This window comes from Drosophila albomicans, chromosome 2L (assembly GCF_009650485.2).
Source record: "Drosophila albomicans strain 15112-1751.03 chromosome 2L, ASM965048v2, whole genome shotgun sequence".
NCBI classification, from domain to species: Eukaryota; Metazoa; Arthropoda; class Insecta; order Diptera; family Drosophilidae; genus Drosophila; species Drosophila albomicans.
The window spans coordinates 11,905,921-11,918,705 of NC_047628.2; the positions used below are offsets into that span (position 1 = coordinate 11,905,921).

Genomic DNA, 12,785 nt, shown 5'->3' on the forward strand with positions numbered 1-12,785 from the left:
TACTCGTCTGCCAGTATATTTACTACTTTAGTATTTTATTGCACATGCACCGGTAATAATCTTTTTTTATACATACAGTACATAGAAAATATATAAATAAACCCAAATGTTGGCTTTAATTTAACAAATTAACGAGTAATCATCATAGACGGTAGTGTGTTAACTCTTGCGCGTACGCTGCGTTTATGCGCAATTGCGAATTCGTTGGCAAAATGGACTTACTCGACTCGATATTGAACTCAATGGATGCTCCTCCAGCCACAAATGAACAACAAAAGACGCTCATCAAGAAGCAGCGCGAAATGATGGAGCGCATGCAAAACAAGCAGAAGGAGGAGCTGCTGCGATTTCGCAAGTATGTCGAGGAGCGCATGGGACGCTTCGCCAAGGACGATCGCACATGCATCGAATTCCAACCGCTGGACAAAGTGCATCGATCGGTCATACATGAGATTGCCGAGAACGGCGGATTTATAGCCATGAGTTTTGGCCGCGAGGACGAAGATCGTCATTCGGTGGTTTACAAGAAAGAACATCCGCCTAGCGAGGATGAGGTGACAGCACGACGCAATGGCGAAGGCTGGAACAAGGACATAGCCAAAGAATACTCCGAGCGACGAAGAGAACGCTTGGCCCAGGAGCAAAGTGAAAAGCAAACCGCAAACTCATCCGCCGAGCCCGGCTGCAGCTCTTCGGCCGCCCACAACTCGAGCATAGAAGGCGCCGAGGTGAAGCCGACGTCCAATTATAAAGCAAAATATGCTCACCTCATTGGCGAATCGGCGGCGTTGCAAGCGGCACGCAAAACGGAAACTAACCAAAGCTATGGCTTCGTGCCCAGCAAGAATAAAAAGGACATGCGTTCCATCGAACAAACGCTTGCCGATATTCAGGCCAAGAAGAGGTTAAAATTACAGCAACAGCAGCAGGAACGAGAGCAGGAGCAACAAGATTGCCTTACAACAACAACAGCCGAACAAACGGCTGATGATGAACAGCAGTGAAAGAAACAAACGTCTTCTGTGAACACAAAAGAAAACAATAGTAATAAGAATATTGTGTATGTAAAATGTATGATTTGTTAAATTCCAAGTTGAATCAGAAGTGTGAAGTAGTATGAAGTTGCTTCATAAATCATGTTGACCATACGCAGCAGACTGTATCTGTAAGCAATTCAAGTTGTTGGCCAGTTGAACGCATTAACTGCGCATCTTTAGATAAAAATTATATCAAATGCAGTGTTCAATTTGCAATTTCTATTTATAAAAATAAAACAAAATTTGTAGTCAATAGCAACAAAATCAACAAAGAGTGTTGTTCATTTGCTTATCATCGTAGGGGCTAAAAATTGCCAGAAAAATGCACTGGTAAATCGATGTTTAAAAATGTTTCAATATCATCGATAGTGCGCCAATAACATTCCTTTTCTAACGATAGAGGTGAGACCGTCCTTTTGGAATAAAAACACTAAAAGTATGTTTCTTTCGCTTTTTTGAAAATGGTGTTGCTCGTTTTTCGAACTCACAATTTTCTAAAAAACTTATATTTTTGAATTGTCTAGATTATTTAACAAGCGATTCTTAGAGACCTCCATATTTTTGTATATCCCATTGGTATTAAAAACGTATACTTTTGAAATGTCTGGTCACACCCTGAGTAATAAAACAGTCTTGAGAAGGGAAACTGAATCCACGTGTAAGCAAAGACGCACACGATAATGGGACGGATCACCTTAGGAAAAAAAAGATTTAATTCTACTGTATTTAATAAATTAATTCCACTCAACTTGCAACATGGGTTGATAACATCGTTTTTAGATAATGATCATCTATTTAAAAAAAACTATCTTTATTGAGGAAAGCAAAATGGGTAAGTAACTCACATGGGTACAATTTAACCCAACTTTTATGATGAAAACTTTGATAGGGACATCTGATTTCTATGATTGTGTCCATGATAGTAGACCTGATAAAATTACAAAGAAAAATATCTGCATACATGAATATTACTAGCTTTAATACATACATTTTTCTTCTTTGTAGGTAAAAATTTTCATTTGAAGATGAGTATCTCTTGATAATTGTAGTACAAAGAGTGTTCTATAAGGAGACAGAATCGGTGAGTTTATTATCAAAGTTATTTAAGATTTTTAAGAACTCCAATGATGACAACTTTGATAGGGACATCTGATATCTATGATTTTGTCCATGATAGTAGACCTGACACATTTACATATATAAATATAAATGTACAAGAATATACCTGGTTTATTGACAAAGTGATTTTCCTTTCTTGTAGGTAATTATCTTCCTCGTTAATGGATAAATGATGCGAGGGAGAATCTTCTGTAATGAGGTGGAATTGGTAAGTCTATAACGAGAGTTTTTAAGTATCAGGAATCTTTTATGATGACAACTTCGATAGGGACATCTGATGTCTATGATTTTGTCCATGATAGTAGACCTGATCCAAACATAAAGTTCAACATGTATCTCATTGAAAATTAGTTGCTTTACTGACTGGGTGATTTTTCATTTTGTAGGTAACGATTTGTCCTTTAAGGGTGACGTAGTATTGGTGAAATTTACTGCTGGTAAGTTTCCTTGGTTAATAAAATGTATTACAACTTCTCTGATGATCACTTTGATAGGGACATTTGATGTCTATGATAGTATGTCAATTTGATAGTAGAACTGATAAAAGCCCTATGTTTAAATTGGCAATATAATATTGTGTCCACTACCTAACGAGTGTCTTTATACGTTTCAGGTCGAAAGGTCAACAACTCAACAAATGCCTTTCATTTTGGTGCTGAATATATGACATATTTCTGTATATGTATCAATATTTGATCAAATATAATAAATATAAAACCAACTAATTTTTCTTCTCAATCTTGTATACTTGTTTATCTATGGGTAAAAAGGGGCTTTGACGTTTAATTTATATTACATAGATGACATTTCCGTGCTAATATTGTAGAAGACATGTCAATATTAGGAAAAATCATAATAAGTAATTCTTAGTGAAAAATTAACAACGTGTTTGGCGCCATCTATTTGAAAGCTTGTGCGCTTATCACACGCATTGAAATGCAACTCGGCGCAATCAGCTGTTCAACAGCTGTTAGAACAACTAAAAACAGTTGACAAAAATTCTAACTAGCAACATGCAGCACTGAAATTTATTGTGAGCTCAAACACAAACAAGAGGTGTAGTATTTACCAAATCAAGTTTAACTACTTGCCAAAAATGATGCCCGCAAAAACGGATTCACGTCGCCGCCTCAATGCCACCAATGGGGCCACAATTGGCGACTACACAAAAGTGCCGGAAGGTCAAAGCGTCACAGATGGGTTCGTGCACGAGCAATGGGTAGCTCCGAATGTGGAGGAAACGACTCCGTGGAAGACGATCGGCATAATTCTTACGTTATTCATTGGTGGCACGGTTCGTATTGTCCTAACTGCTATTGGAGTGAAGAAAATCAATCAAATTTTACATTTAGATATGCATATGTTGTGCTACTTTGGATTGGCTAGCGGACGTTAATCAAGATCGCACCGATCGCGTCTGGGCGTTGATCGTAATTGGAGCACTCACCATTATACCAGGCGGATATTACTTCTATATACTTGCATGTATTTTATTGCGTCGAGGCGGATACTCGATGGACGACATTCGTCGTTTGGGTTAAGAGACCGTACTTAGTATACACTTATATATCGGTTATGTATTGTATATTTATTGCATTTTCACTAATGGCATGTAGTCAGAGAACTCGGCATTTATTGTATAAAAATATTGTAAATATATATAGTGTATATACATATATCATATGTATGTGTTTTTTTTGTAAAATGATTCATGATTGAGAATTGAATTGGGAGTGGATAGTAGAGTAAAGATTTGGCTAACTAAACTAAACTTGCGACTTGCTTGAAGCTTTTATACACACATACAATACAATATATATAGTGGTAAATCAATAGTAATGCTATTAGCATGTGTATGGCATTTATATCTCTATAAAGCATAGTGCGTTTTGAGCTTAAATATGTCTTCTGCTTCCCTTCTCTTTTGTTATTTATTTTATAAACAATTGCTTTTCATGTTACAACAAAGCTTAGCTGTTTATGTAGTAGTTATTTATATATATCTATATAGTATTGTATATAGTTTGCATATTCATATATACACAGATTAACTTGGCTATGCGATCATAGAACACTATAAAGGAGTTAGGTACATTTACAGTACACAATTTACATACGGTACATAAACAAAATACGAATACAGTACAACGAAATTAAGCTACAAGTGTTAACAATTTTTACGCGCAAATCACTGCTCAACAACAGTCACCTCGATGGGTGGTATAAACTTCCAAGTGTGTGCCTGCTGCTCATCAAAACTCGAAGTCGACATTGTTTCTAATTGACTTGTTGGGTTTGTTGCTCCTGATCCTGATCCTGGAATACTGTTTTTCTGCTGTGTCTGTGGCTTGGTTACGCACTCAATACTGGTCTTGAAGCGACCCGGCGTAAAGAAAATGACGGAACAATTGTGCTGCGTCTGCGCTTGCTTCTCCAAAACAGGAATTGTAATTCTACAAAATAAATATGAATATTACATTTTCATTACACAACATTATTCACATCGAGAACTCACCTATTTGGCCCAGAAATGGCAACTCGCGTTTCGAGGTTGTAGTTTTCCATGCCATTCAAATAGTCCTGGTAAAACTTGACAGTTAATACCAAATTCTTGAGCGGTTGCAGAGATTGATTGGTCAGATTAATGCTCAACTGTGCACGCTGCCCAACGGTGGCCACAATCTCGCTGTGCGGCTGCACTAGCGTATCCTGGAAGCTTATGGCTAGTGACAACACAATTAGTAAACGTAACGTGAGGAAATTGGTAAAGAAACTTACACCATTCAAGAGGAGAGACGGTAGTCAAGTCGACCATGCCATGAGAGAGCACAATGCCGCGCAACGAGGCAACACCTTGGATGTCAGTACCGGTCAACAGCCAATTAATCTTAACGCGTTCTGCGATGTGTGTAGAGCACAGCTTGCTGAGTGCATCGCTAAACGACAAGAGTTGCGTGCGAAAACACAGTTCTAAAAAGTAAGTAAATTTAATTAAATAAACAATTACAAATGGACAGACATCAACCGTACCGCGTTCCAGATTCTCGGCAACTTCGGCTGCCCGTGCAGCGCAAACCTGTTCCAGCGAGCAGCGATCGACGGGAATGGGAACCCGACAGCTTTCTTTGGCCTCAATGAGTATGTTCTTGTTTTCCGTGTAATTGAGCGACATTTCTTGAGCGGTTAAATTCGATATATCCAACACCAAATAGAACTGCGAAGGTCTGCAACATAAATACAAATTTAACAAATCATTTTACATTACTCAATTACACTGTGTTACTTACATTTCAGCAGGCAACACATCCCAGCTTGTGATCTGCGCACTGGGAATCAGCTCCAGATTCAAGGATACAGCGCATTGTCGACAGTAGCCAGCAACCAGCGCCTCACCGCCTGAGTATTTGAGTCGCAACTGTGCCTCAATATGCTGCGTCAGCTGCTGTGGCCGCAAGCTGGACGATCCATCTGCTCCGCCTGGCTGCAGATTCAATGCCGCCAATGAATGCTGAGCAGCGGCAATTGTTGAACGCGCTGTAACATGCTGCAAGTCCTGGCGACGATGCTGCGGCGAGCTGATGCCCACAGGCAGGCTGGCATGTCCCGACGTCGATATGCTGGCATAGTGTGGCATCGAAGACGGTCCGTAATCAGCGCTGGTATTTAACGACCCCGGTGGCATGGGGCAAACAAAGTCCGCTTCCGCGTAAATATCAACCACGAATTCGAGTGTGCCTTGTGGAGCAACTGGCAGCTGAGCCTGCACCAGAAATAACATGCCATTATCTACAGCAAAGATCAAACTTTATCAATTTACCTGCAGCGCCTGCTCATCGATGCGAAACATTTTCTTCTGCAACTCCTGCTCCACGTTCGAGTTGATATTCACTTCCAAATGCTCCAGTGGCAGGGTGTTGCTCTCGTTTTGAATGGTTATGGTACAGCTGGAGGATTCGCCATTGTAGAGCGTCAAGCTTGCCGATGTAACCACAATATCCGACTTGTTCATATTGCTAAATGTTGCCGTCTGTGGCAGCGATGTTTTCACCGAGATGCGTGGCAACGCTGGAATGACATCCACCAAGTAGTTGGGCGGCAAATGGCGTCCACGCATGTGCTTCAAGCGACAATTGGACTTGACTCCTAGTGTATGCGTGCTATAGCCCTGCAAATCTAGTTGCCCAGTCTCTATAGGCGTGCCATGCAATGCGACATTTGTTGGCACATGTGGTTGCAAGATGACGGTCTGTGGCAGCGATTCAAAGACAACGCCATTGCTAAGAAGACGCATATCGGTGACTGCCAGTTCAAATGGCAACGGATTGCGCAGGCGAACGCACACCTCGCTGAGATCGTTTTGCACCCACAGAAAGGCTGTGTGAGAAACTCGTTAATTACTGCAGTTCAATTTTTTTTTGCTTGCTACTTTACCTATTTTGTTCTTGTCCTTCTTCTTGTCGCGTCGATCCACTGAATTAAAGTGTATGGGGGTAAAAAGAAAAGGGCCGCTGTCGGCTTTGGCAATCTTGATGCGTTGCGGCCGCAAATGTGCGGGCAAATCTTTGACCACCATCTCCATGCAATAGGGCAAATCGGTAAGATTTGCGGGCGGTATCACAGTTCCATTGTCCAGTACTAACGGCACTGGGGAGCCTTCGCATTGTGCGCTTAGATTCTACAAGCAAAGCAAATTAAAAACATGTTTCACTCGTGTATTATCTCAGTGGAATTCACCTGCAACTGCACAGCCATTTCGCTTTGCTCGGTGGCGGTCATGTTATCCCATTGGGTCTGCAGCAGGAACGTCATGTGGCGCGTGGCCAATGCCGATTGTCCCAAACGCCGCGCAGCCGTTATTAGATTTTGTGCCAAATCTATTTGCAATGCTGGCCAGCCGGCAGCATTCTCTAGCACTTCGAGTGGATCGAGTGACAGTAGATAGCCTGTGAAGCTGCCTAGCATTAGTCGATAGCTTTGCGTCCAATCCGGCGCTTGACTGCCCTGCTGCACATGCTTGAGAGCTGCCAGGCGCTGGAAAAATGCCGCTTTGCGTTGATAACCAATTTGTTGATACAGCTCGGTCATAATTTCAAAGCGTTTTACACGCTCCGCTTCGCTCAAACTCAGATTGATGTACAAAATGTTTTGCAGAAACATGGCAACGTCTAGTGGACGATTTTGTTCGATGCAAATGCGAGTGGCTTTGAGGGCAGCTTCTGTCTCAATGGTGGCTGCATGTCGATACTTGCTATAGTTAATTATTGCCTTGCGGTAATAGTTGGTAATCTCCTCCGGCTTGAGTATGTTGCCCGGCAATTCGCCATTGCGTTGATGGCCAAATGGCGTGGCCGATATTGTCGATGTCGAGGAGGAGGACGATGTGGTTGGTGTGCCGGATGCCGACGAGTTGTTGGTCAATAATGATGAAACCGATGAGCAGGAAGATGAATTCGACGTGATGGCATCCGCACAATTGGCCGGCGTATTGATTTTCTTGGTAGCATCGCTTGCTCTCCACTTTTCTGGAGTGTTGCGTAGCGGCGAAGTGCCTGAAAAATAAGAATAACAAATTAATACTGCTCTACATTTTTTGGACATTTTATACTTGCCTGTTTCCTGCAACGATGCATTCCTGTGCAGCGTCTCAATCTCACGCATTTGTGGATACAATATCACAGCGGAGGCTGCACACAATCCTTCCTCGCTGGCGCCCACCCACAGTGAATCGCCCACCGAGCGTAGTGTCTCGTTGGCATTGTGATACAAGCTTAAAGCGTCATCCAGTAGACCAGCCTGCAGCGAGAGATCCGCCAGATTTTTCATGACACGACCAACGCAACGCTTACGATTGTTGCGCGACTCCATGTCCAAGCCGACGAAGTCGCGTTTTTCAAACGGCGCCAGCAGTAAACTGACCTTCTCGGCTCTTTCCCGTGAGCGTTCCAAGCGCCTCGACTCCAACACCCAGAACAAAGCATTGAGAAAGTCGCTCACACGCGTCTCTAGGTCAATGCAGTTGTCCTGCTCACGATAGAAAAATGCCTGCGACTTGAAATTGGAAGGTGTTGTGAACTCATCCTGCAATCGAGTAGCGGCGAGAGGATGCTGAGTCTCCTTGAGCACCACCAAATCTGTGTTGCCATCTGCTTGTGCATTATCAACCGTAGTAATGCCAGCTTTGTTTTGAATTGCCAAGGATTCACTCGACGCTGCATCTGGTCCAAAGAATATGGCACGCGATTCATAGAGTGTGCCGCCATAACGCACTTTAAGCGATTCATGGTGACGACACAGCTCATTGAGTTCCGTTTGATTCTCGAATTTGCCAATTGTTATCAAGCCGAGCAGACGACGATGCGTCTGAAAGTCGCCCCAATCATTGTGTTCCACGGGATGCTCGTGAATGAAGCGAAAATAAATAGTGCGCACTACTCCACTAGAATCTGTATCAAAAGTTTGTACGAGCGTTAATGAAACTGTTCTCCAATTGCAATGTCGATTACGTTACCCGTCACTTTGATGTTGTTGACACGTCGCACCTTCTCGAAGGCCCGCTGTAGGATGCGGGCACGGGAGGGTCCGACGCCACGCAGCAGCACCAGCAGACAGCTGTGATGAAGTGCGTTCTGTTCATAGTCCAGGCGTGACATAACGGGCTCCACGCTTGGGGCATGGGACTGCGCTCCAGCAACTGTGGCACGCATTTACTTTCAACTAACTCTCTCTTGGGTTTTCGCTTTGCAGATTTACGTCTCATTTGCACATTTCCATGCACAGTTTGTTGTTGTTAAGTGGCGATGCAGCAAGAGCTCGACATTGCTTGTTGACTTCGTCGTGCCTCAATTAATTGCCATTGTGTCGCAAACTAATAGATGAGGGCAGCAGCAACTTTGTCGTCGTCGTAGCAAGCAGCGATAACATCGAATCGCCTCCCCTTTTGACTTTTGCTTTCGCTTCTGATTTGATGATGTTGCCTGGGTGCTACTTTTACTTGCTGCACACGTGTCCCACAGAAGTTTTTGCTTGCGTCTATGTGTATATGCGCTTTACAATTAATTATTGCCGTGAAAATCCATAAAGAAAACCGTATGAATTAATTTTTTGCAAAGTACAAAATCAGTGCTCAGCTGCGTGCTAGTCCTTGTGAATGTCTACTCGAAAGACGAGTACAAGTGAATGGTAGTAAAGTGCTCCACCATGTAACAGCAAATTACCGACACGTGCTCCTCCTGTTAAGTTAAGTTAAGATCGGCAATTTTCTGTTAAGCTCTTGCATATGGCGGCAGTTTTAAAATTATTTACATTTCAGGGACTTTAACAAGTTCCACTCTTGTTGCAATTGTTTATTATTTTTATATATTGGATTATTCGGCTTACGCTGTTTAAGATAAGATGGTTAAATTTAGTATTTTAGCATACACTTAAGAAATTGTTTGATAATACGCGCCGTCTTTCTGTTGTGCAGCGTCTATGAAAGTGTAACCAAGCGGTGACGCATTGAGTTTCCGTAGCTTGGTGTATTCCTTCTTGGTATATTTCCCATATGTGGTCACACCAACAGCTTTAGCAAGCTAATTTTTCCACCTCTAGCGTGAGTTAATAAATGACAACAATATTCTTATTTGTTTATTTTTTTCGTTTATTAAACAATGAATTTGTTGCCACGATCCCGAGAAGAGTTCGCACAAACGGACTACTGGAACGAGTTCTTCAAAAAACGCGGTGAAAAAGCTTTTGAATGGTATGTATCAATCAAACGTATATAAACGATTTACAAAATTAACCGGCAAACAAACTCAAAACACGTTGCGGCAATTTGATATATACATATATATACTTAAGTTTTATATATAGAAACTAAGAAACAATAGGAATTTGAAATGTAATTGATAATATGAAACTTGCAGGTACGGCGAATATCTAGAACTATGTGATCAAATACACAAATACATAAAACCCGCCGACAAAATTCTGATGCTCGGCTGTGGCAATTCCAAGTTGAGCATGGACATGTATGACACTGGATTTCGGTAGGATATAATTTTTAACCTATTAGTGTATTTAAGCGTTTATAAAAATTTATAATTGTTTATTTATTAACAGGGAAATCACCAATATTGACATATCACCTGTTGCTATTAAAAAAATGATTGATATCAATGCAAAGACGCGGCCAGACATGAAGTTCCTTCAAATGGACGCCACTGCCATGACTTTTAGCGACGAGAGTTTTTCGGTGGCCTTGGACAAGGGTACTTTGGATGCTTTGTTTGTGGATGACAACGCTGAGACGCAAGCCATTGTCGAACGTTACTTTAAGGAAATATTGCGCACAATGCGGTAAGCTAATGTGACGAGATTATATTGAACGTGTTCACTATATTTTATACTTCTGTAAAACTGTAGCAATGGTGGTCGCTATGTGGGCATATCCCTGTTGCAGGAGCATATTATCAACTTTTTGGCCGATTTCCTGCCCAAAAACAATTGTATGCTGCGCATTGTTCACTGTGTGGACGTTGAGCGTGCCAATAAGGAAAAGAACACCGATGATTCGTTGTCGTTGCCCGTGTTTGTTGTGGTAGCCACCAAATTCAAGAGCTTGCCTATGGCAGTAAGTAACTGCAGCATCCAAATCAAACAATCCTCTTTAACATGCTGCTTTGTAGATCCTAGAATTTGGCTTGGGCAACGATAAGATGCAACGCTGTCAAAGTTCCACGGAACTCATCAATGCAGTGAAGTCAGTGCAAAAGGCAGCTTTAGTTTGCAACGGCCTGGCACGCTCTAGTATCGCCGGGCACAACGAGGTTACTTTGGACTTGTTTCGTGCCTCGGAGGAAGCTCCTCGTTACACTATCCATATAATAGATCAGCCACCAGCACGTGGCATCGGCAAATACGCCGCATTTATTGTACCTCAAGGTCGAGAAATTGAATGGCTATTTGCAACACCCGCTGGTCGTCGAAAACTTCAAGCTTCAGCCAAATATCAGCGCTTGGCTGTCGTTACACTGCATCGTGATCAGATCTATAGCACACTGGATGAAGTCAAAGTTGAGCTGGCTTCAAGCATTAGCAATTTGGCACCGGCGGGTCTCACTGAACAGATTCCTTATCTATCGCTTGGCTCCGAAGTCGGACATCGCGAGACGCTTATTTCCGGATTCTCTAAGATATCCGGCGAATTTCGCATTGAAGAGGTTGAAGCCGATGGCAAAACTTTGCGTCGCCTCATATTCCTGAACAACCAGTTTGTCGTGCAGTCGGAAGCGTTAATTAAAACCAGTAAGAAATGAATATACCTAGTTTCTGGAGGACTCATGTCTAACCTTTTTCTTATTGCAGTCAAAATCAAGGGCAAAAAGAATCGCAAGAAGATTGACTTTGGCTACTTGGCATGCCAGCATCATCTCTTCATGTCTGTGGGAGTACAGCTGGCCACCTCGATTCAGAGTCCTAAAAAAGATGTGCAGAAGGATGTGCTTGTGATTGGTCTCGGAGGCGGCGGTCTCTGCAGCTTCTTGCACGCCGCATTGCCGTAAGCACTTCGACTATTTCTTAAAATACTGTTTCTAAAGTTATGTGTTTTGCTTTCTAGTCAAACAAGAGTTACGGCTGTGGAAATTGATCCCATTATGCTGGAGATAGCTGAGCAATACTTTGAGCTCAAGCAGGACAATCGGTTTCATGTGGTCATCGATGATGGTCTCGCCTTTGTGGAACGCTGCCGTAATGAGGGTAAGTGCCAGGGTCAATAAGTTGATAGCAACTCATCTAATTCCTTTTTCTGTCGTAGATTTGCATTTCGATGCTGTGCTCTTTGATGTGGACAGCAAGGATCTGTCTCTGGGCATGAGTTGTCCGCCCCAAAGTTTTCTGGCCAATGAGATATTACAGCACATCAAGGAAATCATTGGGCCCAAGGGTCTGTTCATGTTGAACTTGGTGTGCCGCGATGAAACCTTGCGTGCCGAGGCTGTTGCGAAATTGCAACAAGTATTTGCCTCAGTTTGTTGTTATAAGTTGGATGAGGACATCAATGAGGTTGTATACTGTGCCAACGATGATAAGTACAAAACTATCGAACAGTGGAAGAAACAAATGGGAAGCGCAGGACGAGGTCTCAACAGCGCCATCATGGATCAGAAGTTGTCCAACGATGAAGCGCTTGATGTAGCTGAATTTCTAAGCGAATTGAAGATTTAATAGTCAGTAGTTGAACATGAAAAGAAATACACAACGCATAGTGCTTTAAATAAATGTTAATTGCTTTTACAATTGAATAAAAGTCTAACTCGTTGTATAGTAAAGTAGGTATAATTGCTAATAACAAACTAATTGCGGCAAAGGCTTTCGCTTACTTACAAACTATATCATTAAGAGTTGAACAGCAGTTTTGGAATATTAAGTTAAGGTTATTCTTTACACCTTGCGTAAGAGTAAATAGTTGTTTTGCTTACTACTTTCATTTTCGTTTTGTTTTGTTTGGTTTATATATACAATAGATACACAAGCAGCGAGCACATGAATTACATAGTACAACTAAAAGCAATGGTTAGATATAAAGTACATAACATATTAAACTCGACAGTCTGTTTGTTGCATTCGGTTGGCTGCAACACTAAG

The 12,785-nt window shown here is 42.0% G+C and overlaps 4 protein-coding genes and 4 non-coding genes across 8 annotated transcripts; 7 read left to right on the forward strand and 1 right to left on the reverse strand.

Moving 5' to 3' along the window:
* The first annotated feature begins 35 nt into the window (after window positions 1-35).
* On the forward strand, window positions 36-1,309 carry LOC117564038 (sperm-associated antigen 7). Its single transcript, XM_034242642.2, has one exon. The coding sequence runs from the start codon at window positions 186-188 to the stop codon at window positions 1,002-1,004; it is 819 nt and encodes a 272-aa protein (XP_034098533.1). The 5' UTR covers window positions 36-185; the 3' UTR covers window positions 1,005-1,309.
* Window positions 1,310-1,901: 592 nt separating this feature from the next.
* Window positions 1,902-1,975, forward strand: LOC117566269 (small nucleolar RNA Me28S-Cm2645). Its single transcript, XR_004571986.1, has one exon. It is a non-coding gene; the product is annotated as a small nucleolar RNA Me28S-Cm2645 (small nucleolar RNA).
* Window positions 1,976-2,155: 180 nt separating this feature from the next.
* Window positions 2,156-2,229, forward strand: LOC117566273 (small nucleolar RNA Me28S-Cm2645). Its single transcript, XR_004571990.1, has one exon. It is a non-coding gene; the product is annotated as a small nucleolar RNA Me28S-Cm2645 (small nucleolar RNA).
* Window positions 2,230-2,399: 170 nt separating this feature from the next.
* Window positions 2,400-2,471, forward strand: LOC117566272 (small nucleolar RNA Me28S-Cm2645). Its single transcript, XR_004571989.2, has one exon. It is a non-coding gene; the product is annotated as a small nucleolar RNA Me28S-Cm2645 (small nucleolar RNA).
* Window positions 2,472-2,625: 154 nt separating this feature from the next.
* LOC117566275 (small nucleolar RNA Me28S-Cm2645) lies at window positions 2,626-2,701 on the forward strand. Its single transcript, XR_004571991.1, has one exon. It is a non-coding gene; the product is annotated as a small nucleolar RNA Me28S-Cm2645 (small nucleolar RNA).
* Window positions 2,702-3,125: 424 nt separating this feature from the next.
* LOC117564040 (uncharacterized) lies at window positions 3,126-3,798 on the forward strand. The gene is made up of 2 exons (XM_034242644.2): window positions 3,126-3,450; window positions 3,509-3,798. The coding sequence occupies exons 1-2, from the start codon at window positions 3,253-3,255 to the stop codon at window positions 3,695-3,697; spliced, it is 387 nt and encodes a 128-aa protein (XP_034098535.1). The 5' UTR covers window positions 3,126-3,252; the 3' UTR covers window positions 3,698-3,798.
* Window positions 3,799-3,821: 23 nt separating this feature from the next.
* LOC117564033 (protein brunelleschi) lies at window positions 3,822-9,319 on the reverse strand. The gene is made up of 10 exons (XM_034242636.2): window positions 8,665-9,319; window positions 7,766-8,599; window positions 6,891-7,705; window positions 6,588-6,831; window positions 5,974-6,530; window positions 5,444-5,916; window positions 5,187-5,380; window positions 4,935-5,126; window positions 4,672-4,879; window positions 3,822-4,609 (listed from the first exon to the last, which is right to left on the reverse strand). Exons 1-10 carry the CDS (start codon window positions 8,858-8,860, stop codon window positions 4,345-4,347), a joined length of 3,978 nt encoding a protein of 1,325 aa, XP_034098527.1. The 5' UTR covers window positions 8,861-9,319; the 3' UTR covers window positions 3,822-4,344.
* A 396-nt stretch (window positions 9,320-9,715) lies between these two features.
* LOC117564035 (eEF1A lysine and N-terminal methyltransferase homolog) lies at window positions 9,716-12,441 on the forward strand. Its single transcript, XM_034242639.2, has 8 exons — window positions 9,716-9,897; window positions 10,064-10,186; window positions 10,260-10,496; window positions 10,563-10,770; window positions 10,826-11,444; window positions 11,505-11,697; window positions 11,758-11,897; window positions 11,956-12,441. Exons 1-8 carry the CDS (start codon window positions 9,806-9,808, stop codon window positions 12,363-12,365), a joined length of 2,022 nt encoding a protein of 673 aa, XP_034098530.1. The 5' UTR covers window positions 9,716-9,805; the 3' UTR covers window positions 12,366-12,441.
* The last annotated feature ends 344 nt before the right edge of the window (window positions 12,442-12,785 follow it).

Excerpts from the sequence above, each read along its gene's own strand:
- LOC117564038 (XM_034242642.2), top strand. The coding sequence starts at position 186 with ATGCGCAATTGCGAATTCGTTGGCAAAATGGACTTACTCGACTCGATA.
- LOC117564040 (XM_034242644.2), top strand. The coding sequence starts at position 3,253 with ATGATGCCCGCAAAAACGGATTCACGTCGCCGCCTCAATGCCACCAAT. Across the intron at positions 3,451-3,508 it reads CGTTATTCATTGGTGGCACG|ATATGCATATGTTGTGCTAC; the intron begins GTTCGTATTGTC and ends TTTTACATTTAG.
- LOC117564033 (XM_034242636.2), bottom strand. The coding sequence starts at position 8,860 with ATGCGTGCCACAGTTGCTGGAGCGCAGTCCCATGCCCCAAGCGTGGAG. Across the intron at positions 5,127-5,186 it reads TGCCGAGAATCTGGAACGCG|AACTGTGTTTTCGCACGCAA; the intron begins GTACGGTTGATG and ends CTTACTTTTTAG. Across the intron at positions 4,880-4,934 it reads CGTCTCTCCTCTTGAATGGT|CCATAAGCTTCCAGGATACG; the intron begins GTAAGTTTCTTT and ends TGTTGTCACTAG.
- LOC117564035 (XM_034242639.2), top strand. The coding sequence starts at position 9,806 with ATGAATTTGTTGCCACGATCCCGAGAAGAGTTCGCACAAACGGACTAC. Across the intron at positions 10,497-10,562 it reads GAAATATTGCGCACAATGCG|CAATGGTGGTCGCTATGTGG; the intron begins GTAAGCTAATGT and ends GTAAAACTGTAG. Across the intron at positions 10,771-10,825 it reads TCAAGAGCTTGCCTATGGCA|ATCCTAGAATTTGGCTTGGG; the intron begins GTAAGTAACTGC and ends GCTGCTTTGTAG.